The sequence below is a fragment of the Kryptolebias marmoratus genome, linkage group LG16 (assembly GCF_001649575.2).
Source record: "Kryptolebias marmoratus isolate JLee-2015 linkage group LG16, ASM164957v2, whole genome shotgun sequence".
Classification (NCBI taxonomy): Eukaryota; Metazoa; Chordata; class Actinopteri; order Cyprinodontiformes; family Rivulidae; genus Kryptolebias; species Kryptolebias marmoratus.
This window is the reverse complement of record NC_051445.1, coordinates 11,032,985-11,056,650: the sequence shown is the minus strand read 5'-3', so window position 1 is coordinate 11,056,650 and position 23,666 is coordinate 11,032,985. Positions and strand designations below refer to the sequence as shown.

The 23,666-nt window shown below is 42.9% G+C and overlaps 1 protein-coding gene across 2 annotated transcripts; it reads left to right on the top strand.

Moving 5' to 3' along the window:
- The first annotated feature begins 57 nt into the window (after nucleotides 1–57).
- Nucleotides 58–17,769, top strand: LOC108235551 (potassium/sodium hyperpolarization-activated cyclic nucleotide-gated channel 1). 2 transcript variants are annotated; one of them, XM_017415639.3, is made up of 9 exons: nucleotides 58–787; nucleotides 9,172–9,378; nucleotides 9,665–9,878; nucleotides 10,551–10,712; nucleotides 11,543–11,761; nucleotides 13,209–13,355; nucleotides 13,454–13,694; nucleotides 13,850–14,014; nucleotides 14,375–17,769. In XM_017415639.3, the coding sequence occupies exons 1-9, from the start codon at nucleotides 96–98 to the stop codon at nucleotides 16,738–16,740; spliced, it is 4,413 nt and encodes a 1,470-aa protein (XP_017271128.1). In that variant the 5' UTR covers nucleotides 58–95; the 3' UTR covers nucleotides 16,741–17,769. The 2 variants fall into 2 exon arrangements, with proteins under 2 accessions (XP_017271128.1, XP_024861576.1); XM_025005808.2 differs by lacking the exon at nucleotides 58–787 and adding an exon at nucleotides 8,845–9,061.
- Nucleotides 17,770–23,666: the final 5,897 nt, after the last annotated feature.

The following is a 23,666-nucleotide window of genomic DNA, read 5'->3' as shown; positions in this document are numbered from 1 at the left end:
TCCTGCAGGGGTTCCATCATACGTCTTACACCCTCCCCCCCTCCCCCCATCCTCCCCTCCCCTCCCCTCCCCTTCACACTTCTCCCTGAGCTGGGATGGATGGGGCTGGAAGTGTGGGCACTCCTGGTAGTGCTGGGGGGTCTGGAGGAGACAGCCTGCCCAGGCGGACTGACGGCGACTTTAAGAGGCGCAGTAAAGGCAGCCTGCCCTCCCCAGGATACAGACTGTCCCAAGCATCACTGGAGGGAGAAAAGGGCTCCTTCGGTGCAGACAGCTTGTCGTCAGGTGGACGCAGTCGCCGCCTCTCCATCATGAGTTCTTCCGCAAGGGATGGCCTTCCCTTTCGTGCAGCGGGCACCCCGACCACCCCGGTGCCCCTGCCTCTGCCCCCACCGTCCTCCTCAGCCTCAGCCCATCCGCCTCCACGCTCAGTGGGCTTCGCCACGCCCCGTGCCGCCCTGGCCTCCACCTCCTCCACTGGGACTGGAGTCATGGTGGTGGCGACGGGTGCAGAGACGACCACCACGGCCTGTAACACCACTGCGGCGGGGACCCCCGAGACTGTGGGTCAGTCTGTGTTCGGCGGGTTCGGCATGAGCCTGGACGGAGAGGATTACAGCAACTCCAACCAGAGCACCTTCATCCAGAGGCAGTTTGGAGCCATGCTTCAGCCCGGGGTCAACAAGTTCAGCCTGCGGATGTTTGGATCTCACAAAGCTGTGGCCATGGAGCAGGAAAGACTCAAATCTGCAGGATCGTGGATCATACACCCTTACAGTGACTTCAGGTTAGAGCCTTTCAAACACACACTCCACAACATGCAGAAGAATTTGTTTTGTGAAATAAATGCCACTTGTAGCATATCAGTACAGATTACACATATGTTTTAGGAAGAAAAATTGGACCAAAATGTGTTCCTGAAATAGCTCCCTAGAAGTTAAATTATAGGCACTTAAGAGGAGAGAACAAAAGGAAAGAAAGCATCACCCATTCATGTGTTCAGCAACATCATTTGGATTAATGAGAGAAAGTAGGAGGGATGATGAGAAAAAGGGAAGGGATGCCAGAAGCTTAACATATAGGCCCTGAGATGTGATGGTTAGAGGGACGTATGTGGAGGAAACTATATGTGGGAGAAGATGCTTGAATTATATATCTAAAACATTCTTAGGGGAGATGACAGAAGCAGAAGAATGCGTGGTTCGGAAAAAAAAAAGTGACACAGCCTCCAGGAAGCAACAATGCCAAGATGATGATATGAGAGAAAATAGTGATAATTGCAGGCTTTTATTTCCAGGGAAGAAAAAAACCAACTGTTTCAGTGGCAGAAAACAAGTCGAGCAGGCAAAAAGAAAAGAAGAGAAAATGCAAACTGAGAGGGCAAATTTACCCAAGAGGTGCACGATGCCATCCATGGCAATTTGATAAAATGTTAAACTTGTTTACATTGGATGAACCTTGGGACAGCTCTCCCTGCTGGTGACCTTAAGGTAGTATCACACTGGGGCAGCGACTGGGACGAGTTGGAGACACAAAAATCACATGAAAATATGTAGATTTTCACTTGGAATCACACTGAACAACACCTTTGCATGGATTTGAGTCATTTGCTGGGTGTTTGAATACATACCAACTATAAAACCCAATTTTAACACTCTGATGTTTTCTAACAAGGTAGAGTCAAGTCCTCTGGATAGGTTCATTGTTGAAAATGTCTTTTGGATAAAAGATGAAACGTTTTCAACAAAGAGGAACCCGTCCAGAGGACTCGATTCTACAGTATTAGATTTATCTACCTGGATGATAGAGCATGCATTGGGACACCAGGAGGTATGCAACCTTAATTGAAAAGGGTTTGAGATGGTTTTAAGACATTGTGAATCTTTTGAGAGGAAATGTGTCTCGAAAGTTTTTAAAAATGTTTAAAATTCCAGCGACACAAGGGCAAGGTCCTCCAACTTCTGCTGGTGATTTGTTACAAATTGTGGTTTTTTGGTTTCATTTGAGTGAAACCTTACAACTTTCAACTTTTGTTTTAAATGGAGCCAAACGCTGTCACAGAAGTATTGTCATTTTCCACTTTTATTGACACAGGCAGTGCTCATCTTTGCTGATTCGGAGATCTTTGTTAGTGTTCACTTCCAATTCACTCAGGTGGATAGCAGAGGGGAGCGACAGCCTTCGTAATCTCCAGACAGACTGCAGTAACAATGGACGATTTGATCCTCGAGGCTCCTGCTCCATTTTTGACTCATCAGACACACATACATAGTGTGATTTTGTATTGTCTGTCAATGCAATGATCTCTCTGTAGCTCCGCCAAAGGGGCTGCTCCCAGGTAAAATGATGAATGAGGTCAGTGAGGAATGAAGAAACTGGAAAATGAAGGGGTGTGGACTAAACAATTCCCACTCTGAATCTCATTTCCTCCAGATAGGGCACCTAAAGATGTTATTAGTCTTGATTATTCCGTTCCAGAATGACAGTTTATGTTTCCTAAAGGGTGTTGTAAATTATGCACGCCGGGCATATGCATTATTTAATTATCCAACTTTTCAGATAAGTGCCTGTAATCTGGAGTGGCACCCGAAAAAGGCACTTTAAAGCCAAGTGACAGACAGGAGAAGACGAATTACCTCTAAAGCAGCCATATGTGTATTTTTTTTTTGGGATAGCTGTTGCACAGAAGTGTATGTTGGGGTTTTTGCGAAAAAGTGTGTATGTGTAAGGGTGTCATTACCGAGTCTGCTGATAAGCTCCTCTCTCTGCACTGCATCATAAAGAGACACGATGCTGCTGCTGCACACAGAAGAATACATAAGAAGGAGAAGAGGTGATGGAAATTTCTAAAGATTCATATGCAGCCATCCCACGGTGACGTGCTGAAGCCAGCTGCCGTCGCGCTCGTTCATCTGCTCATCTGCCAGGATGATGGGTGGTAGGACTTGTAAGGAACTGACATCTGGCCAGCTGAGAACGGGGAGCCAATCCCGGCCCACAAAGGAGACACTTGGCCTCAATTACAGAGAAATTAGTGTTTGGTTTGACAACAACCGAGCAGGTAGATGCAGGTCAGCTGTCGTCCAGCACCTGTTCATGCTCAGAAATGAAATACTGATGAGGCCATCGAGAACAGCTTTGATTGCATTTGCAATTCCTATGTGTGTGTGTGTGTTTGCGCGTGTGTGTGTGTAGTTCAAATGCACGCTACGCACAGGCGCACGCCCAATAATATCCGGCTGATCTATGCACAAAATCGATTTGAACATCAGTCACGTGATATTTTCATGTCAAACCTGACAAGAGAAGTTTTAGTTTTTATCTGACAACTCTGTTTTTTTTTTTTTTTTTTATTCAATTTGGATTCGAGTTATATTCAGTTGTCACACTCTGAAGAAAATAAAAAAAACATGCGAACACAGACGCCAGTTATTTCACATCGTCACGTATTATGTTACCCAGCAAGCAAGAATGTTACGGCCTGAAAGAGTTCATGCTAAATTAACTCCCAACTGTGTGAGTTCCCCGGATGACAGACAGAAGCAACATGTTCTCTGTGAAAACAAAGACGAGAAGTTGAATGAAATGTCCTTTACACCGCAGAAGGAGTGAACACTTGGTAAGTAGTAGAAAAGAGGAGTAATAGGGCTCTCATAATTAGCTGATCATTATTTCTTATCAAAAAATGAGATCTGGTCTTTTGTATGCCAGCATACGCGGATATTACTCCAACGGTGGCATAATTAAATCAAACTTACGTAACTTCTGTATAGAATTACGTTTTCATTTAAAAGAAATGTAGGAACACGGTTTGAAAAAAGTAGTATTGGTCATATCTGCTGTTTTTCACAGATGCGTCACGTCTGCTGCAGACGATAAGTTCACAACAAGATGATAAATTCTATCAAGTGATGGAGAACATGGCAGAAACATGACATTCCTGACAGTTTCACCCGAATCAAGACATTTACGACCTCTGTGCAGATACGATCGTAGTTATCTGAAAGAATTCTCATTGCATGATTAATTGGGGATTGGAACGGGCTTAAATGAAAAAAGTAAAAGATAAATCATATTCTTTTAATTTGAAAATGGCTCAATTTGAACAGAACTAATGGTATCTGGGCATATGGATGATCAGGGGTGTTTTCTTGAGTTACTGGGACAGCCTCGTCCAGGAGTCTGACTTTTTTTTCGGGTTACAGCAAAGTCCTCGTGTTTACCTGCCATCCTAAAGCGACTCCTGCTCCCTCGGTGGCTGATTCACCTCCTGACACTTGGCTGCCCACCTCGTCGCAGGCTGTGCAGATGGACACAACTGTGGACCTTCCCACTCACTCAACCTGCTCTGCCGTTTTCCTCTCACTTGCCTCCACGTTGTGGTTTTCTGAAAACAAAGGGCTCCGAGCGAATTTGTTCAGTGGCTTTTGAGATAACCACCACGTTTGGTCCTAATAGTGTTGTGGCAGCAGTTTCTTTTAAACCGTGTGCTTCCCCAGGTCAGCTGTGAGCAAAGGAGAGATGCTGGACGGTCCCTCTGTATGTGGTCAGAACTTGGTCACAATGGCAGTGTCTTATGACCTCAGTCTTAGCTTCTGAACAGCTGTCGAGGACCGATATCTTTTCATGTTCAAAGAGTAAAACGAGTCTTCTCAAACAAGAACAATGTGGATGGGCTGGGTAAAATGTGTTTAACACCCTGAATAAGAATATTTATTCAGTTGAAGAGATTTGCTCCCATTATGTCAGGGCTCATTCCCACTGACTGATGTTTGCACCTAATCATTGATCAGATACGTCCTTGTCCCTCCCTTACACCGTGTTGTATTGACGTATGGAGGTGCTACCAAGACTACTAAAGAAGTGTGAAAGCATTAGCATAGAAATGATAAGGAGATGTTAGAAACAGAGCCCAATAAGTTACGTATGACTTTGTAATAGCTGGTGGAAGTGGAGTTGCAGTAACTTCATTACCAAGGGGTTTAAGGGATGATGAGATGAATAATGTAAAAGTAAAATAGAGAAAGAAATTCTCTAATATTTTTGTAAAAACGCACTTGATTTGTTGTGGCTTCAGGCTGTCATTTCAAATAGGACAAAAAAAAGTGAATGACCTCAGTTTGGAGAAATAGAGTAAAATTCTTACCTTATTAATTAACTAATGGCAAGTAGGGCCAATACCAGAGTGGATTTGTGCTGTCTATAAGCAACTCAAATCTCAAAGATTTCATAGTTGTCTGTTTTTTAACTCCATTTTACAAACCTTTGCATTGCTGTAAGGCAGGGGTCTCTCCAATCCTGGTCCTGGAGAGCCACTATCCTGCATGTTTTTCTTGTTTCTCTGCTCCAACACACCTGATTCAGTGGTTAAATCACCTCTTCATGTTCTGCAGAAGCCTGTTAATCACCTATTGATTCAAATCAGGTGTGTTGGAGCAGAGAAACAAGTAAAACATGCAGGATGGTGGATCCAGGACCAGGATTGGAGACCACTGCTGTAAGGTATTCATTGCACAGTTATTTCAGCAGAAAGAGGACGCAGCCTTCCCACCACCACAGACATTCACACCTCCCGACACAGGAGAAGGGCCTCCTGCATCATGAAAGACCCGACTCACCCAGCACACACACTCCTCACCCCCTTGCCTTCAGGCTGGAAGGCTGCGGAGCATCAAAAGCAGGACTACCAGACTGACGAACAGCTTCTGCCTTGATGCTGTTAAGACGCTGAACTCTGGTGGGGCTCTGTAGCCGCTCTGTTGTTTACTTGCTGTTTATTTAACTGCTGCTGCTGTGATGCCGCTGGTATTTATCTCACTACTACTCTTTAATGTATACTGTTATTGTCTGTCGCTGGGCAAAAATCGGGACCGAAGTAACGAAATTCACCTCACGCACCCATGTGATGGAGTGACAATGAAACTTCCTTGAATCCTTGAATATAATATTCATGCAGGAAGTGCCCCAGGCTGCCCCCTAAAGTGCTACAACAACCTGCCGCTGCTCTTTGTGCTCGCAAAAAAACATAAACTCTGCATAAAATACCATGTAATGTGTAAATGACAGCGGTTAAAGGGTTATTCAAAGGTAATAGGGTTCAGATCTTTCAGAGCTTTCTACAACCGGTAAGATATTAATTGTCCAAAATCTTCCCACAGAACCCTACTCCAAAATATCTAGAATATAGCTTCAAGGGATTACAGATTAGTTACTTTTAATAGATTGTTTTGAACATATAGGTTTAATTGCTTTATTTTGCCATTTTCTTTTCTTTTTTTCAGTGCTTCTCAGTGTACTTAAACAAAGAAAAATGTCCAAGTTGACATAACCGAAGTGCTTGCCTCTAAAATATTCAGATATTTTTGGAGCCTATAGGCATGAATACCCCTGAGAGACGCATGCCACCAGTGCTTGATGTAATTTACAGATTTGTTTTGCTATAATCAGAGTTAACAAAGTGTGTTCCCCAGGTCATGGTGTAAATCACCATCTCTGTTACGAGAAGCGTTGTTTGTGTGTGTTGCTGTAAATAATCCCTGTATTTACTGCCAGTGATTATGAAGTGCTGCATCCGTCAGTATAAGTGACAAAGTCTGAATGGCGAGTGTGTGTGTGTCAGGCTGATGACTCATGCATGCTTAGTCTTCATCAGTCTGGTGGTGGCATCGCACCATGAGGTTATGTTACTGAATTAGCGCTCAATAGCAATCGACCACAGAGCGCGAGCGTAGCTTCGCAGAGGAAACCAGGCTGTGAGTGAGCATGAGAAAGTCAAGGTGATGGATGGAGGGATTAGAAGGAAGAGAGACGGGAAGATGACCGGAATCGTCTCCGGATGATTGCGTCGGCTCCTCTGTCATACTTTAATCACTTTCGACATCTGAATAATGTGATTTACTTCCTGTGTTCATCTGAGAAAGCCACAATGCACCGGAGAGTAATGTTCTGCAGCTTGAAACACAGACTGATGAGGACTCTCAAGGTTACCGAGGATTTGCCTCCTTCTGCTCGTCCTTCTTATCCAAGATCTGTTTATTGGTATGAGAATAAATATGCATTTTGTGATCCGTAAATGTCTTCTTCATCTTGATTCATTCATACGTATCACAACCAGATTTAGTTCACAAGTTATTCTGGATTATACACTTCTTTACATCTAACAGGAAGATTATTATTTAGAGGACATGGTCCCCATAAAGACATATGTTACAGTGTAAAGTATATATGTCAGTATATCAAGAAAAATATGTTTTACTATGGAGCCCACTCAGATTTAGACAGTTTGTATGTAAATCTGAGAAAAGTGTTGCAGGTTTTGAAAGCAAAAGCGTTTACCAAGTAGTAAAAGTCAAATGGGCCATTTATATGGATACACCTTAATAAAATGGGAATGGTTGGTGATATTAACTTCCTGTTTGTGGCACATTAGTATATGGGGGGGGGAACTTTTCAAGATGGGTGGTGACCATGGTGGCCATTTTGAAGTATATATGTATATGTTTTGGGGCATCAGCACATGTCAGATACGTACAATGACAAAATAGTTGTGACAGACGAGTATCGGTGATATTGTCATGTAGCTGATATATCTGTAGGACCTTTTGTGATGTGAAATTCACATTCTCTTTAAAAAACCAGCCCAATTTCAGGAATACATTACTGCTAGTATTTATGCTCAGAAAATCTAAGATTGCCTGAGTTTTAGCCAACTTTTCTGTTTGCTAATGTCATTTAACTGTGGCGACCATCTTGAACTGTATTGTCTTCAAAAGCTAATCAGTTGTTGTTGTTCATCCAATGATTGCTTTCTAAGATTTTCATTAAAATATATCCACTGGTTCATTACACACACACACACACACACACACACACACACATAAGAGTATTGCCTATCTTTCAGTGGTGGGCAATAATAATATCATACTGACAGCAGGCATATTGATGTTTTATGGAAGTCTTATTGATAATATCAGTGTATAAGCATGTTGTTGAAGCAGTTAAAATACAAAATCAGGTGTCTAGACATAATACATATCTTATGCACACTAATTTTCACCAAGATTTTAGTTTATTTATTTTTTAAAAATGTGACAAAATAACCCAATGTAGACACTAAGCATGCTAAATACTGCCGCCATGCGACTGTGCTTTGATGTAGGTTATTCCCACAGCGTAAAAATTAGAATAAAATTTAAATAAAATGTGTTGATGTCTTTTTGTGAAGTTTAAGGACCAGTGGCTGCCAGATAATATAAAATATGTTAATATTTTCTTAACATACAACTCACATAAACAGTGTGTTGTGGCAAACAGAACAATTAGCATATATGCATTTTGAACACAGCAGATGTGTTTGTCAGTACAGTGAAGGTCAATGCAAGTTAATCAACACAAACATTCCTACATTTGCATTTCATTTATGAATGTATGGATATTTTGTTTGACCGCAAAGTTAGACTTTTTTTTTCAAATGGGAATTTACTATTTTCTAGCTTAAGCAGTTTGAAAACCAGAGGATTGAACGTGAACACTAAAAATTTATCATTGGGTAGTGACACTGAGTGAGTGTCAGGATTCATATTCAGTTTGAGTTTATTTTATTTAGTTATCTTTGTTTATTCTGGTCTTAGTTCAGTTCTTGTTGTGTCTTTGTTTCCTGTCATTATTCACCTCTCCTCGGTCGGTCACTTGTTTTCCTGCCGCGCCCATGTCCACCTGCTCCTCGTTATCACTCACCTGTGCCCACTTCACCTAATGACCCTCTGTCTTTAAAACCCAGTCATCTCTTCAACTTACTCGCTGGTTCGTTTGTCTTTTCTCTCTGATGTCTGGTTCTGCTCGTCTCCTCCCCGTGTCCGTTCGGTTTTTGGATTTACTTTGTTTTGTATTTAGTTTTCTTCTTGCTGCCACGTCAGCTTTTGTTTTTGGTTTCCTTTTATTTTAAAATAAATTAGATTATTTTCATCATCAGTCTGCGCTCTGGGTTCGCCTCCTCTTCCACCCAACGTGACAGAGAGCATGTTTCATACCAGACATCCTCATGCTTCTCACAAAATAAAAAGTACCATCAAGTAGAATAAAATACATAAGTTACATTAAATACAAACTACAGTTTATCCTATTATTTTAGTTACTATGGACTAAAAAATAAAGATGGTAATCTGTTTCCAGATTCTACTGGGACCTGCTGATGTTGGTGTTGATGATGGGCAACCTCATCGTCCTGCCTGTGGGGATCACGTTCTTTCGGGACGAGAACACTCCTTCGTGGATCATCTTCAACGTGGTCTCCGACACCCTCTTTATGGTTGACCTGGTTCTCAACTTTAGAACTGGCATCGTAAAGGAAGACAGCACAGAGATATTGCTTGACCCCAGGTCAGTATGAGCATTTCAGCATGCGATTCAAGTTTTGTAACTTAGGATATCAGCACGGTAAAGCTCATGCCATGAATTTATTTCCATTCTTGCCATCTGTTTGGTTTCTGTTCAAACAAACCTGCTTGTGGGATGTGGAAAGGTGATGTTACACAGCATTATTCAAGCTCCAGTTTGCTCCTGATGAATATTGATGCGGGGTGTTTCATGCAAGACAAACACTGGACTCGCATCCACACAGCTAGACCGCCAAATGAGACAAGGCTTCCATCTTTTTCTAACTCAGGGCAATCCGCCAGAACTACCTGAAGAGCTGGTTCCTTGTGGACTTTGTGTCATCCATCCCTGTGGACTACATCTTCCTGATGGTGGACAGTCTGGACTCGGAGGTCTACCGGACAGCCCGGGCGCTGCGGATTGTCCGCTTCACCAAAATCCTCAGCCTGCTCCGGCTGCTCCGCCTGTCCCGACTCATCCGCTACATTCACCAGTGGGAGGAGGTGAGGAGTGGAGAAGAGGTTATTTAAAGGGATAGTTCAGATCCTTTGAAGTGGGGTTCATTGAAAAATTTATGAACAATAATACCTTACCTGTTGAAGATACTGTAGCTCTTTGAACCATTGACAAGCTAACAACTTATCCAAGCAGGGTCGAGACCAAAATGGATTGCTGCCATCTTAAAACAACTCCAATCTCAACAAATGTTTATAGTGGCTCATTCAAACGCTATTTTATAAACCTTAGACCACCATACATTTTGTCATACACAATTATTTCTGCAGAAATATTATGATTTTCCCGCAAAAACTCCCCGGGCTGCACTAGAAATGCTACAGCTAGCTGCTTTCTTTCTGCTGCTACTTGTGCTTGCAAATATTCACAAAATCAATAAATGACTGTATAATGCAATATTTAAGATGATGTACAGAGACTGGACCCGTTTTATGAATGCAGCAATCCATTTAAATCTTAGCCATGCTCAAGTTAGCCATCAGCCCGTCTGTACCGTCAGAAATAAACCGTATTTCCTCAAACTGAGGCCATTCAAAGAGCCTTTCCACAGAACCCCACTTCAGTAGATCTACAATCTAGCTTTAAGGCATCACAGGACCGATTGTTTTGACAGGTTATACAGGCAAATGTTTTTCATATAACGCTTCCTTTCCTGTCAGATCTTCCATATGACCTACGACCTTGCCAGTGCCATGGTTAGGATAGTAAACCTGATCGGTATGATGCTCCTGTTGTGCCACTGGGATGGTTGCCTCCAGTTTCTGGTCCCCATGCTGCAGGACTTCCCTTCTGATTGCTGGGTTTCCAAGAACGTGATGGTGGTGAGTTTCCACCCAGGAGCCCGAAACCAAGAGGGTTGCTCTTGGCATGTTTAAGCGTTTGGTTTTATAGAAATAAATAAAACAGGACAATCAGGCTGAGTTGAATAACTCACACAAAAGCTCTATCTGAGCTTGTTTTGATCAATATTTATTTCAGATGAAGGCGGAGGACGCTTTATGAAAGGCGCTGGTGTTGACTGTACGAAGCTGTGTATCAGATGTGACACGGGTTCCTCCTTATCTTCGTTAATTGGCTTATGCAGCAGCATATTCAGCTGGAATAAGATTGACTCTCATCATTAGAAAAATATATAAAAAAATAATTTCTAATTAAAAATCTCAACAGAGCTCAGGTGGAGGTGTGAATGCACGTAAACAGTGGAAAAGCTTGTGTGCGCATGCTTACAGCAGTCGATGTGGATGCACAGTTGTATGAATAGCTGACTCATGTCTCGCTGGTTGCCACGAGTTACGGTTGCTAAGCAGACGGATGTTGGGTTTTTCCCCAGAGAAAGTCCCTTCATCCCTGGACCATTTCCTTTATAATTGGACTCACACACAAAACAGAAGGCACGCGCGCACACACACACACAGAGGCGATTCTTTGTAGTGCTCATTTATTGTTTGTGTGTTTTATAGCTGCAATTTGTTGCTTCTTTGGTCATCAGGATTGGTTCCGATGCTTAAATCGCTCTGCTTTTAGTTGTCATGATCTGTGTTTTCTGAGGTTACATGCCTGAGTGCCTCTGACTAAATTAAGAACTTTTCTCAGCGCCTTATTAAACACCACTTTAATCTTGCTCCTGTTTGTGTCCACCCTCCCCTCACAGAATGACACGTGGGGCGTGCAGTACTCCTATGCTCTGTTCAAAGCCATGAGCCACATGTTGTGTATTGGGTACGGCGCCCAGGCTCCTGAGGGGATGACTGATGTGTGGCTCACCATGCTCAGTATGATAGTTGGCGCCACCTGCTACGCCATGTTTATTGGCCACGCCACCGCTCTCATACAGTCACTGGACTCCTCAAGACGGCAGTATCAGGAGAAGGTGAAGCACGGCTGTCGTCCATCTGTTGCTGCAAACATGTCTGACTAATCTAATCTTTTTACGTCTAGATCTGCAACTAACTAACTGTTTTCCAGCTTCAGGTTGTTATCGTTCATTTAATCAGCCTTTTAGTTATTGCAACCAGAGCTCAACGTTTCCTTTACCCAAAGATGGTTAATTTAAAGTACCTGGCAAAAGTTTTGGACCACCCCTTATTTCTTCATACTTAGTTTCCAAGGAGCCACTCATGTAATCTTTTAAAGAGGTTTTGATCAGTAGATTTCAACTACTAATCGTTTAAGAACAGTGTTTGTTTATGTTTATGTGGTTCTACTAATCCCATAGGTCTAAAGTTAGAGGAATTTAAAAATAGACCCTAAACTATACAAAAGCTCAGGGCAAGACAAGCAGTGAAAATGAGTAAAAAAACAGTGGAAGTTCAAAGAAAAACTGAAAGATCTCCAGAAAACCTGGAGAATTATTGATCAAGACCACTTTTAGAAGTTATGTCTGCTTACATGAAAGCAAAATACAAAGAACCGAAGGAACAGTCATAAAGGAAGCGAATCCTCAAATTTGAAGTAATTAGTCTTGAAGCAAAACACCTTTTCTAAAGAAACGTAGGACTTTTAGAAACCCATAAATAATTCAGGGTTTCTGCAAGGTAGCTGGCCAAAACACACAAATTTGGGCAAATATCCTTGAAGTAATAACAACTAACATTTTATGTAAAAGAAAAAAACATTTGATACATTAATATATGTTAACATATTAATTCACTGAACAGGTGACGTTTATGTTTGCTCCCTTCTCCTCTGCAGCACCAATAAAAGCTAGCAGTTCAGTTAGCTTACCTATTAGTGTGATGCTAATAACCACAATGCCAGTTTGTCGCTCTTTTAGCTGATGCTCGGTGTGTTTTACTACATCTACCTGCATACAAACCAATCGATACTGCAGTTCTCTAATAGATTAACAGCATTAGACAAACAACCTTTAAATAAACCAGAAAACAGCAGTCTTATTTACAGTAGTTTGTTGATGTTTGGTTTGTCACACCAAGTATACAAATTAAAAACATTTCCCAATACGATTATAAAAATAACATTTGCAGTGTGTACTCATATTTCTGCTAACTCTAAAGTAATGAGTCACATTTTGAGTGAAAATTGCAGTTTAACAACGCACCCTATGGTGCTGATGATTGCCGCTGTCTAATATTTTGCATTTCTCAATGAAAACTGTTCTCCGTCTCTTCTAATGGGACAAAAGACAAAATATAAAACCTCACACTGAAAGGCCTTTTAAGTGAGAAAAATACAGACTAAATAAATAATTCAACAGCACAGTTTGCGTCCCAAATATTTGTACAGGTTGCACATCAACAGAAATGTATGCTGTTTTCTCTCAAAGTGAATGTGTTTTTTTTATGCCTATGTTATTGCAGTACAAGCAGGTGGAGCAGTATATGTCCTTTCATAAGCTTCCTGCAGACCTGCGACAAAAGATCCATGAGTATTATGAGCATCGCTTCCAGGGGAAAATGTTTGATGAGGAGAACATTCTGGGAGAGCTTAGTGAGCCACTGAAAGAGGTAATAAATTCATAAACACCCACTTTGTTCCTGCTTCTAGCAAATCTATTCCACTTTTTATTCCCTTCTCACTTCACGTGCTCTTTATTTTCATTTAGGAGATAGTCAGTTTTAACTGCCGGAGCCTGGTGGCCAACATGCCGCTGTTTGCCAACGCAGATCCCAACTTTGTAACTGCTGTGCTGACCAAGCTCCGCTTCGAGGTGTTCCAACCAGCTGACTTCATCATACGTGAAGGAACGGTTGGACGCAAGATGTATTTTATCCAGCATGGACGAGTCAGTGTGCTGACCCGTGGCAACAAGGAAACTAAACTGAGCGACGGGTCTTACTTTGGGGGTGAGGACATTTTTTTAGACTCTGTGTCAGAAGTGGAAAGCAAGACAAAGTTAGCTTTTTGTTGTTTTATGTAAGACTGCAGTTAGACTGTCTCGCAAACTAACTCGTGTCCTTTCACTGTTTCTTTCTGCCATCGTTTCTTCTGTTATGATCAGAGATCTGTTTGTTGACTCGTGGACGAAGAACGGCCAGTGTCCGTTCAGATACATACTGCCGTTTGTACTCTCTCAGCGTGGACAGCTTTAACGAGGTTTTGGAGGAACACCCAATGATGCGACGTGCCTTTGAAACTGTTGCCGTTGACCGTTTGGACCGCATTGGTAACTTGTGGATTTCTGTTTGCTCCATTTTTCTCACAATCTTAAATGTCCAATTACTCTCTTTCTTTCTTTCTTTTTTTTTTTACTTTAACAATTCCAAATATTTGCAATTATCCAGCTCAGTCTGCTGATATCTCAAGGGCTTTTTTCAGAAGCTGGTCAGGATTTATTTGTGAAAAGAAATAAATTAAAGAAATAAATAAATAAAAATAAATAAAAGAAAGGATTCAAAATGTTTTCAGTGAAAATCAGTTTAATACAAAAGTTTTCAACATTTTGAGGCTTAAATTTCTTTTAAGATGAAAAAAAAACAGTTCAAGGATTGTTTTGGTTACATTCTCTGCATTTACCACTTTACAGGTAGGAAGAACTCTATGCTCCTTCGGAAGTCGTCCCAGGGCGGCTCTCTTGGGGGTAGCATGGGCCGTGGTGGAGGCCGTGGTGGAGGTCCTGGAGGTGCAGGTGGCCTTGTTGCAGGCGGTTTGGGATCCTGTGACAGCATACTGGTGCAGCAGATTGTTAAACACGACAGCATGCCAGCTATGCAGGACACCATCGCAGCTGCTGCTGCAGGAAGAAGTGGTGTGATTGGAGGGAGCGGAACAGTGTCCCCTCGACCGCGTCCCGTCATCTGGGCACCACTGGTCCATGCTCCGTTGCAGACTGCAGCTGCCACCAGTAACGTAGCCATCGCCCTCATGCACCAGCAGCAGCAACAACAGCAGCAGCTTCAGCAGCTGCAGCAGCAGCATGCTCTTGCAGGAGGTTTCTTTCTGCCCTCACCTCTGATTTCCCCATCTCCCTCGTCCTCCTTCCCTCTCTCCCCTCCTCGTGCCCCAGTGCTGCAACCCCTTCGCCCCTCTGTGAGCTCTCTTATTGGGATGATGACAATAGGAGGAATGAGCGGTTTTTCCCCAAGAGGATTTCCTCTTTCTCCTTCAACCATGGGCCCTCCTGGTGGGGTGACATCACCTCCAGTTGCTAAAACTCCACCAACTCCAGCTTCATCTGTCCCAACTTCTGTTCAACAAGGAAGGACTCTTCATTACGGCCCTCGCTTTCAGGCTGATCATCCCTCAATGCCTGCCGGAGCAGTTGTAATCCCAGCAGGGGCAGGGCCAGCTTCACCACTCCACAAGGTACCAACTGCCACCCCACCTGCATCTTCCAGTGGCCCATCAGATGGCAGTGCCTATCAGCAGGGTGCAAAAGAGGCTTTGTTACGGCATGGAGGAAACAGCTGTCAGGGTCTGCCAGCGTTGGGCAGACTCACCCAGGAGGCCAGGCTGATGTCAGCCTCACAGCCCACTCTGCCTCATCGCTCCTGGGCTGCAGTGCAGTCTCATCCTCCTCTCCACCGAAAGGCTTCTGGTGGGAATTTGTTGGCAGCTCCTTTCCTTGCAGGACAGTTAGCCAGAGGCAGCAGTGCAGGCATACTGACCTCTAACCCTCCTTTACAGTTGTTGACAAATATACCATTTACTGCCCAAGTACAATCCACTGTTCCTATTCAGCCAGCTATAACACAGGCAATTCCTGCAAACATAGCCCAATACACACAATCTACAGCTCATACTGCCTCTGTACCTACACCCACAGCTGCACACGTACCTTCTACACCTTCTTTGACATCCTCCTCTCCTCCAAAACAGGCTTCATTCTCCTCTGCAGCCGCTCCTTCGTCTCCTTCACCTGTTCTTTCCCAGACACCTTACCCAAAGTCGATCACAACGACCCCCTCTCGCTCCTCCTCCCCTCCACCCTGCTCCACCCCACCTTCAGCGGGAGCAAGCCCGCTATCGACTCCTCGTCCCAAACCGATTCCCACGCCCCCTTCTCGCTCCTCCTCTCCCTCTCCATCCTCCACTCCTCCTTCCTCGTCCGTTTCGACCCCAGTTCCTCTGTCTCAACCCTATGGGCCCAAGTCATCCCTTACATCCTCCTCTCCCCCATCCTCTTTGCTGTCCTCTTCTCCACCACATCCCCAGAGCCCCAGAGCAAAGGCATCCAACACACCCCCTTCTGCCTCACCTTTATCTGGCCGCAGTCCTTCTCTGACCCCAGTTGCTTCACCGGCACTAACTCCCACTCATACAACTCGTACCCGACCTTCTACTCCAACTCAGACAATTACGCCCACATCCTCTCCATCCCCTGTCCCTGCCACATTTGGCCCCTCTTTGAGTAAATCACAAAGTCCAACACCTTCTCTCCAGTCCTCTGTCTCAAGCTCAGCCAGAGGTCCCACCTCAAGCCAGACCCCAAAACAAACCTCACCTCTTCCTCCAACCCAAACTTCAACCTCTGCTTTGACACCTGTAAGCACCAACTCTCCAACTAAAGTCACTTTCTCTGTTCATCCTGTGAAGCAAACTTCTCCCATCCTCACTCAGTGCTCCACTTCAGGCTCTAGTAGAACCATCCAAAAACACCCATCAGCATCTTCATCCTCAACAACAGTTTGTCAAAACCCTCCTTCCCTTTCTACCAATGCCTCCACTGCTACCACAACCTCTGTTAGTGCTGCACCTGCCTCCATTCAGTCCCCAAAACCAATCACACCCTCTACCCACACTCAGACCTCTCAGGCATCCACCACTGCACCCACCCAGCCAGCACATTCAGCCAACTCCACTTCACCTAAAGGTGGGAAACAGGACCCTCAGCTGCCACTTACCAGAACAGACTCAGAGGGACTTAGGCACAAACTGCCTGCAAACATGTAAGAGGAAGAACATTTCACATGACTGTACATCGGCAAACAGCAGAGCCATGCATATGCAGACACCCGATGATCTCACATAAACAGTACATAGATCTTGAATTTACTGTAGGACGTGGTTGTCTTAGAATATCAGGTGATATTCATCATGTGACTCTAAGCCAAGCCATCGATCAAGGTGAAAGACTACACGGGTCTGTTAAATGGATGGTACTTGCTAAAGAGAGAGTCTATTAAATATCCACATGTATACATACGTGTATCTGTGATAGTGATTGTTGGAGCAAGCAGGGGAGCTGAAGTGGACGTATGCTGCAATATACAGTATTTACTGTACACATAAAACCAGGATGGAAGCAAAGACCGGGAGCGCTGGAGTAGATTCTCTGTAATCCAGGTCATTGTTGTTTCTAAATGCTTGAACAGAGCACAGCTGGACTTCCTTTTTTTGCTTCTTGAAGACGCCTCACCTCTCACTTGAAAGGCCTCTTCAGTTGTGATTATGGGTTGGGAGTTTCAGATTGATTTTATTATCGGCTGCTGCCACGAAAGGTGGAAGATCATGTAATTGCCTGTCTCTGTGTATGTTTGTTTGTTTGCCTGTCTGTTGGCAAGGTCTCTATGAACCCCTGGATGGATTTTAATGAGAGTTTTAGAAAGTACTCATTTAGTAATCATCTATATCTAATTAACTTTTTGAGTGAACTTGTTTTAAGATGGCCAGCACAGTTAATCAGTCTTAACAAAGACAAAAATGGCTATAACTCAGTTAATTTTACAATTATTAAGCTAAAATTCGGTGTGGTGGTAGTTGAGAATCATCCCCATGACATATTCCAAGCACTTTGAGATCATGGTCTTTGTTTGAAACTTTAGTGGTCGATATGCATTTCTTGGAACAATTACACTAAAATGGCTTACAGGATCAGACAGGTGGGTCAATGACCTTTGTGACTCTGACCTTTTTCAGTGGTATAAACCTAAAACTTCCAACCTAACATCAAAAATGAAAAAAAAGCCTTTTGGAGGAAAGTTGAAATGTCTTCAAGATACAAGAAAGGAAGTCCTGTTGCTTTTTGTTCAAGCATTTCGGAATAACTGAGTGTTAAAAGTCAAATAAAACAGCAATACTTGTTGCACATTTTATCAATTAGCACCAGGAAATCCCCTTTACAGTGGTTATAAATGCGATAAGATAAAACCTTTTGCTGTTGGGTAGAAAGTCCACTGTGATTTTAAAACGCAGGCAATAGAACAGAGACCTCCTGGTTTCCACCTCCAACTCCCTCTTGTCTCCCATTCTTCACCAAAGTGTAATATTTTCTCATCAGAATAACAATAATTATAATAATACACCATTTTAAAAATCACTGTAAAGTTGACGCGCATATAAATTTGAATAATTAGGAGCAGTCCACTGGTAGCTCTGTTGTTCCTGGTGTGTGGTGTTTAGTTTTTGAACAATACAAAACTTTAAAGCCTACATGTTCACTTTGAAGACTTCTGTAAATTGTTTTTCTATGTGTGTGTGTGTGTGAGTGAATGAGTGTGTGTGTGTGACACACAATACTGCTCTGCTGTGCACTGTGGCTCACATGATTTAGTTCCACCCAGCTTCCTGTGTTGTGAATGTGTGCCTCTCTGTGGGTCTGTTTCGATGCTTCCTCACCCATCGGCCTCCTTGTCTTTTATCTTCTGTCTGTCTGTCTGCCTTTCATCTGATTTCGCAACTAACCGTTTCTTTGACGCTCGCAGGCTCGCTCCCGTTCTCTCGGTTTACCCGACACTTTGCTCTTTGCTGTCATCCGCCTCATGTTCAAGTGGCGGTGTCCTCCTTCTGTCGCCCTTTGACAAGTGTTGCAGCACCATTTCTAACGATGTTTGATGTTTTCTGTAGGTAGCAACAAGACATTTCCGTCTTAACACCTGATACCATGTTGCCTAGACTATATATATATTTAAGGACCAAATGTTTTATTTTTTATTTATCATAGCTTTAGCTTTTGAAAAAAAGTAGCAAATGATGCAGTAAAAATGATGGTCTTGACTGTGGCAAAAAGGGTGATGGCTGTGCTTGTGATATTTATGATGATGATGAGAAGGGGATGAAGATGATGTACATTTGGATTATGAATAAAGTGAATTTAGATATCAACTTCTGTGTTCAGACTTGTATGTCTGTGTACTGATATGCTGCTAATTCGTAATATTTTTGTCATTAAACTCATTTTTTCAGATTTATTCATATTTGTAGATGTTTGTAAATATTTATATCAGGCTCTGTTTGACGCGTTCAGGAAGAGTTGCACATTTATTCCTGCTAACATTACAGTAAGTATTAGAACTGGTTTGGTAGTTTGACCATAAAAGCAAAGGGTCAGATATTAAATCTGTTAAATACAACAAGTAAAATCATGGGTAGAGCAGCACTTCTAACTCTACAAGATCTCATTCAGCCCTCTTTCAATAAAGCTCATCAATGATGTTTCAGGACGAACAGAGAGACAGGTAATTATTTTGGTAAATGTGTATGGGCGAGCGTGGCAGGATGTGCTCTCTTTTTAAATGTATTTTATGCAGAATGTGTTTGTGTGTGTGTGTGTAGCGGACCTTTCTATCCAGAGCAAATTTCTCCCAAGGGAGACTAATAAAGGCACTTTGACTTTGAAATAGCACTCATAACAATCAATCATTCCTTAAAATGAGGTTTCTGGAAAAGTTATTTACAATTATTATCTTACTTGATGTAAAGTTTTTTTTTAATTAACTCAGTTTGGAAAAAAAAAAGTTTAATTCTGAGCAGACTGAGAAGCTAACGATTGCCATATCCAGCTCCATTATTATAAAACAATTTTTAATTTCATAGTTATCTATATGAAGTGTAAATAGCAGTAGCAGCAGCTAGCTGTAGCACTTCCAGTGAAGCATGAGGAACTTTCAGCATGAATATTAGAATATTTCTGCCAGAATAAACATTTAATGCAAAACTGAAGGCAGTGTAAAGGTTCAGGGTCAAACGTTAAATAAGTGGAAGGTCAATATTTAAACATGCACCATGTTTGTATATTATATATTTCAAAGACAATAATAAGAAGTGATGTAAAAGCAATAAGATGTGTAGAAGTATCACTTGTGTTCTGCAGCAGAAAGCACCTTTTGAATGATCGTGTGTTCCTGTCATTTCACAAAAATTACCCCGTGATTACAAATTTCCCTTTTACTCCGGGAGTGTTATCGGGGTGGATTTTTAGTTCACTGAGCACCACTTGAGACTTGGATGTGACCCTGATGACTCAGACTTCCACTCGTAGATGATCTCCGAGGATTTGAGTTGTTTTTTTTCTGACACAGCTACAGCGCTGCTGTGCAATGAAACAACTTCCTGTGTGGGTTAATGAAACTTGCCTTCCCTCTCGTCCTCGACTCGACTGCTGCTTCTGGATCCTCAACCCAAATCCTCAGCAGAGGGCAGATTCAAGGTTAAGACTGTAACTGTGGAGACACTTAAGTCTCTGCTGCTCTTGAATGAAGCAAAATCAGGCTTCAAGTGAGCAGATTGCCCTGATACGACAGCTTCCTCTTCGCGTCTTTCATTTGTTCTCCTTCCTTCATCCATCACTCTTGTTCACCAGGTTTTACGCAGCTTTTCTCCACCCTGCAGATGTTAATTAGAGAATTATTTTGCACAACTTTTATTTCAAAAATCCTTAACACAATGAATTTAAACTTGTTAGGACTCATAGTGTGTTTAAATACCTCCTGCTGAATCACACAAGGTGGCTTGATTGTGTTATTAAATGGATCATTACAGTATAAATATTTATTATATTATGCTAAATATTTGTTAGCTTTTATCCCTTAGTTGACTATTCGAATTAAAGGGAACTGTAAAACATTTCTGCTGTTTTGACAAAAAATTAAAGAAAAATTTTTCAGCAGTTGCTTAGTGTTAAATCAATTGTTGTTTTTTACAGTAAAACAACTGTACTGCACTGTATACTGTAAATTTACGATGCATTCTGGGAAAATATTAGGTTACTGTAAATCAAAATAAAATGACGCTGGCTTACCGGAAAAAAAAGAAGAAAAAAGCAGAAGTCCTCCATGATTTATGCTCTGTTCAAATTAACTTTACAGTGCTTTTACTGATAAATGGGAGCTACTGGATAATTGTTGCCAGTGATGTACTGTTATTTTACCAATAAATTCAGGTTCAAGGTGCAGAGTTAAAGCGGAGGACCGCAGGCTGTAAGGTGACCACTAGATGGCGAAAACACACCAATAATCCTGCAAGCACAGCAGGAAGAGGGAGACTGTGGTGTGCTTAGTTGAAGTTTTATTGCTTAAATAAGAAACTTTAGAGTAAAAATAGGAAACCAATAAAGCCATTAAAGCTAGCTGAGTCTATGAAGTGAAGAGGACGGAACTCTGTGAAGTCTGTAAGACGGTGTCAAAGAGGTTAATGATGGCAGGACCAGCCTGGATTACCTGCCATGAATAGAGGTGGGGGGGTGGGGGTGGGGGATAAACAGGACATGTAATTGCTGCCTGTCAGTCATGGCTCTGAAATAGGCAGAGAGAGAGAAGGCTTTACTCTCTGGGAACAAAATAGACCACCAGGTAGAAGCTAAAAGCGTTTGCCCCACCCTGTGTAGTGATAAATATAGTAAAAGCGACAGTCGGTCCACAAAGAGGCAGCAGGATTCTTCCTGCTTCGGTCTGCTCATGACCGCTTGTCTCACAGGTTGCATCTGCTGCTGCAAGTTCAACCACAGACTGACGTTCACTCCTCCACGCTGCTTCACCTGAGAGCTTTTTAAAACACGCTGTACGAACTTCACCCACAGTGCAAAAGCAGAATCTAGGATGAACCCTAAACCGTACGCTGAAAGTTTCACTGAGGTACTTGTTATTCATTTTTACCCCGTAATCCTTCGGCGTAGGACGTTACAACCACAAGGACGTTGCTTTAAACTTGCATTTGTATCTAGACTGGAGGATAGTTTTAATTAGGCCAGAGTTAATTTAAACTAGACTAGCTTAAAATGATTTACAAGCATTTTATCTCCTGAAAACCCCCCACAGACTAACACCATGAGGGTTCCACGTCGCAGACTCAAGAAGGGAAACCATTTTTTTAGTAAATTTGTGCTCTATTCTGATCAAAAGATTAGATTAAGAAGAATTAAACAACCTGCTGAGCAAACTTTGGAGTGATAACGGGTAAAATTTGAGCATAACATGATGCTACAGGGTCACAAAACATTTCAGTGTATAGTTTCATTTGTATATATTTTATAGGCTTAGCTTTATAAAGATCTTCTAAATGAGAGTAATTCAATTTTTAGATCAAGGTAAACAAGTCAAACCTATAATTATCATGCTGTCACGTAAAGTAATCCAATGTGTTTTTAAACTGTCATTATTGTTGCCAATATAATGCTATTTAAGTATTACTGACAACTTTTATAAAATATTTACACAGAACATTTAACGTGTTAATAAAACTTCATGTACATTTTGGCAAAAAGAAGTGTGAAATTCTTCTGATTAATTTGCATCCAATTAAGTGTTTCTTTAAAAAAAATTAATTAAAACATCATTTCTGTAGCAGCGTCTGTTTTCTTTTGCCTTGATCATATTGCGACCCCTCTGACCGTCTCTCGCGGCCTTGTTCGGAGCCCCGACCCTGAAGTTGGGAACCATTGTTTTAGCACACAACCTGGAAATAAACTGGAAAAAAAAAAAGGTGCACTTGTGACGCACTTGTTGCGCGTGTAGAGTTTAAGTTCTTATTCTGGTAGCACAACCACAGAACAAGCAGAGATTTAGGGTTGGGGGGTGGTGATAGGTGGGCTGTTTGAGCTCACCACAAATTATATATAGACTTCCTGCTCCCTCACTACTAAACCCACCACACACACACACTCCGGGAGTGTCTGCGTTGCACAGACGAGGATGATATTCAAGCTTTGAGAGAGCGAGGTGATTCCCATAACCACTTCAAAACACAGAGGCCTACAAATTCTTCAAAGTTGTTTTTTTTTTTTAGGCAGAGAAATGAAAAGAAACGAGGCTTCAGTTCAGTCACATAAAATAGGTTACCCGTCTCTCTGTGAGCTGCTGCTGAACCCCAGCAAACTCGAAAAGAAACTGCGTCTTGTCTTAAGTGATTCACAAAAAGTAAGCCACTCTTTAAAAAGTCCCTTCTGTTGCCCTTTATGCCGCCACCACATTGGATGCGAGACATCCTCTCTGCGAGTTTCATTTATCTCACTTTAGTTTCCGTTTAGCTCGACTTGAGGCTTCTTTGCCCACAGTTTGGATTTTTTGGAGCTCCGCCGGCCCCGACTTCTCACTTCTCCATCCCTGGTTCTCCTCCAGCAGGAGGTGGGATCCCGGCTGAGTCACGGGGTGGGGAGGTTTAAATCTAATTGGACTGAAAATGGTTTTGCACCTGACAGGTAATCCGCTTTTACGCGTCCTGCCCACCTCTGCGCAGTGATGCCCACAGGAGGAGGAGGAGGAGGAGGAGGAAGAGGAGGAGGTGGGCCACGAACCTCCCCCCACCTCTCTCCTCCTGCCCTCCCGCCGCCGACTGGCACCGCCGCCAGCCTATCGGACCTCAGCCGGACCCCGTCCATCCTCGCGTCCCCCCCATGCGCCCTGCCCACCCAGCCGCCCCCACACGGCGGTCTCCTCTCCGGCAGCCCCGCCAGGAGCCAATCCGCGAGCGGGCGTAAGTAGGACAAGCCGCTTCCTGGTTCTCAGAAAGGAGGAGCCGGGAGTCGGAGTGGGCGCGAGCGGAGGCTGTAGGTACGCGGGGGGTCAGAGCAGCCCGGAGAGAGAGAGAGAGAGAGAGGGAGCCGGGCGGAGAACCGAGGACCAAACATTTATTAACTCCCCCCCACCCCACCCCCCGCTCCTCTG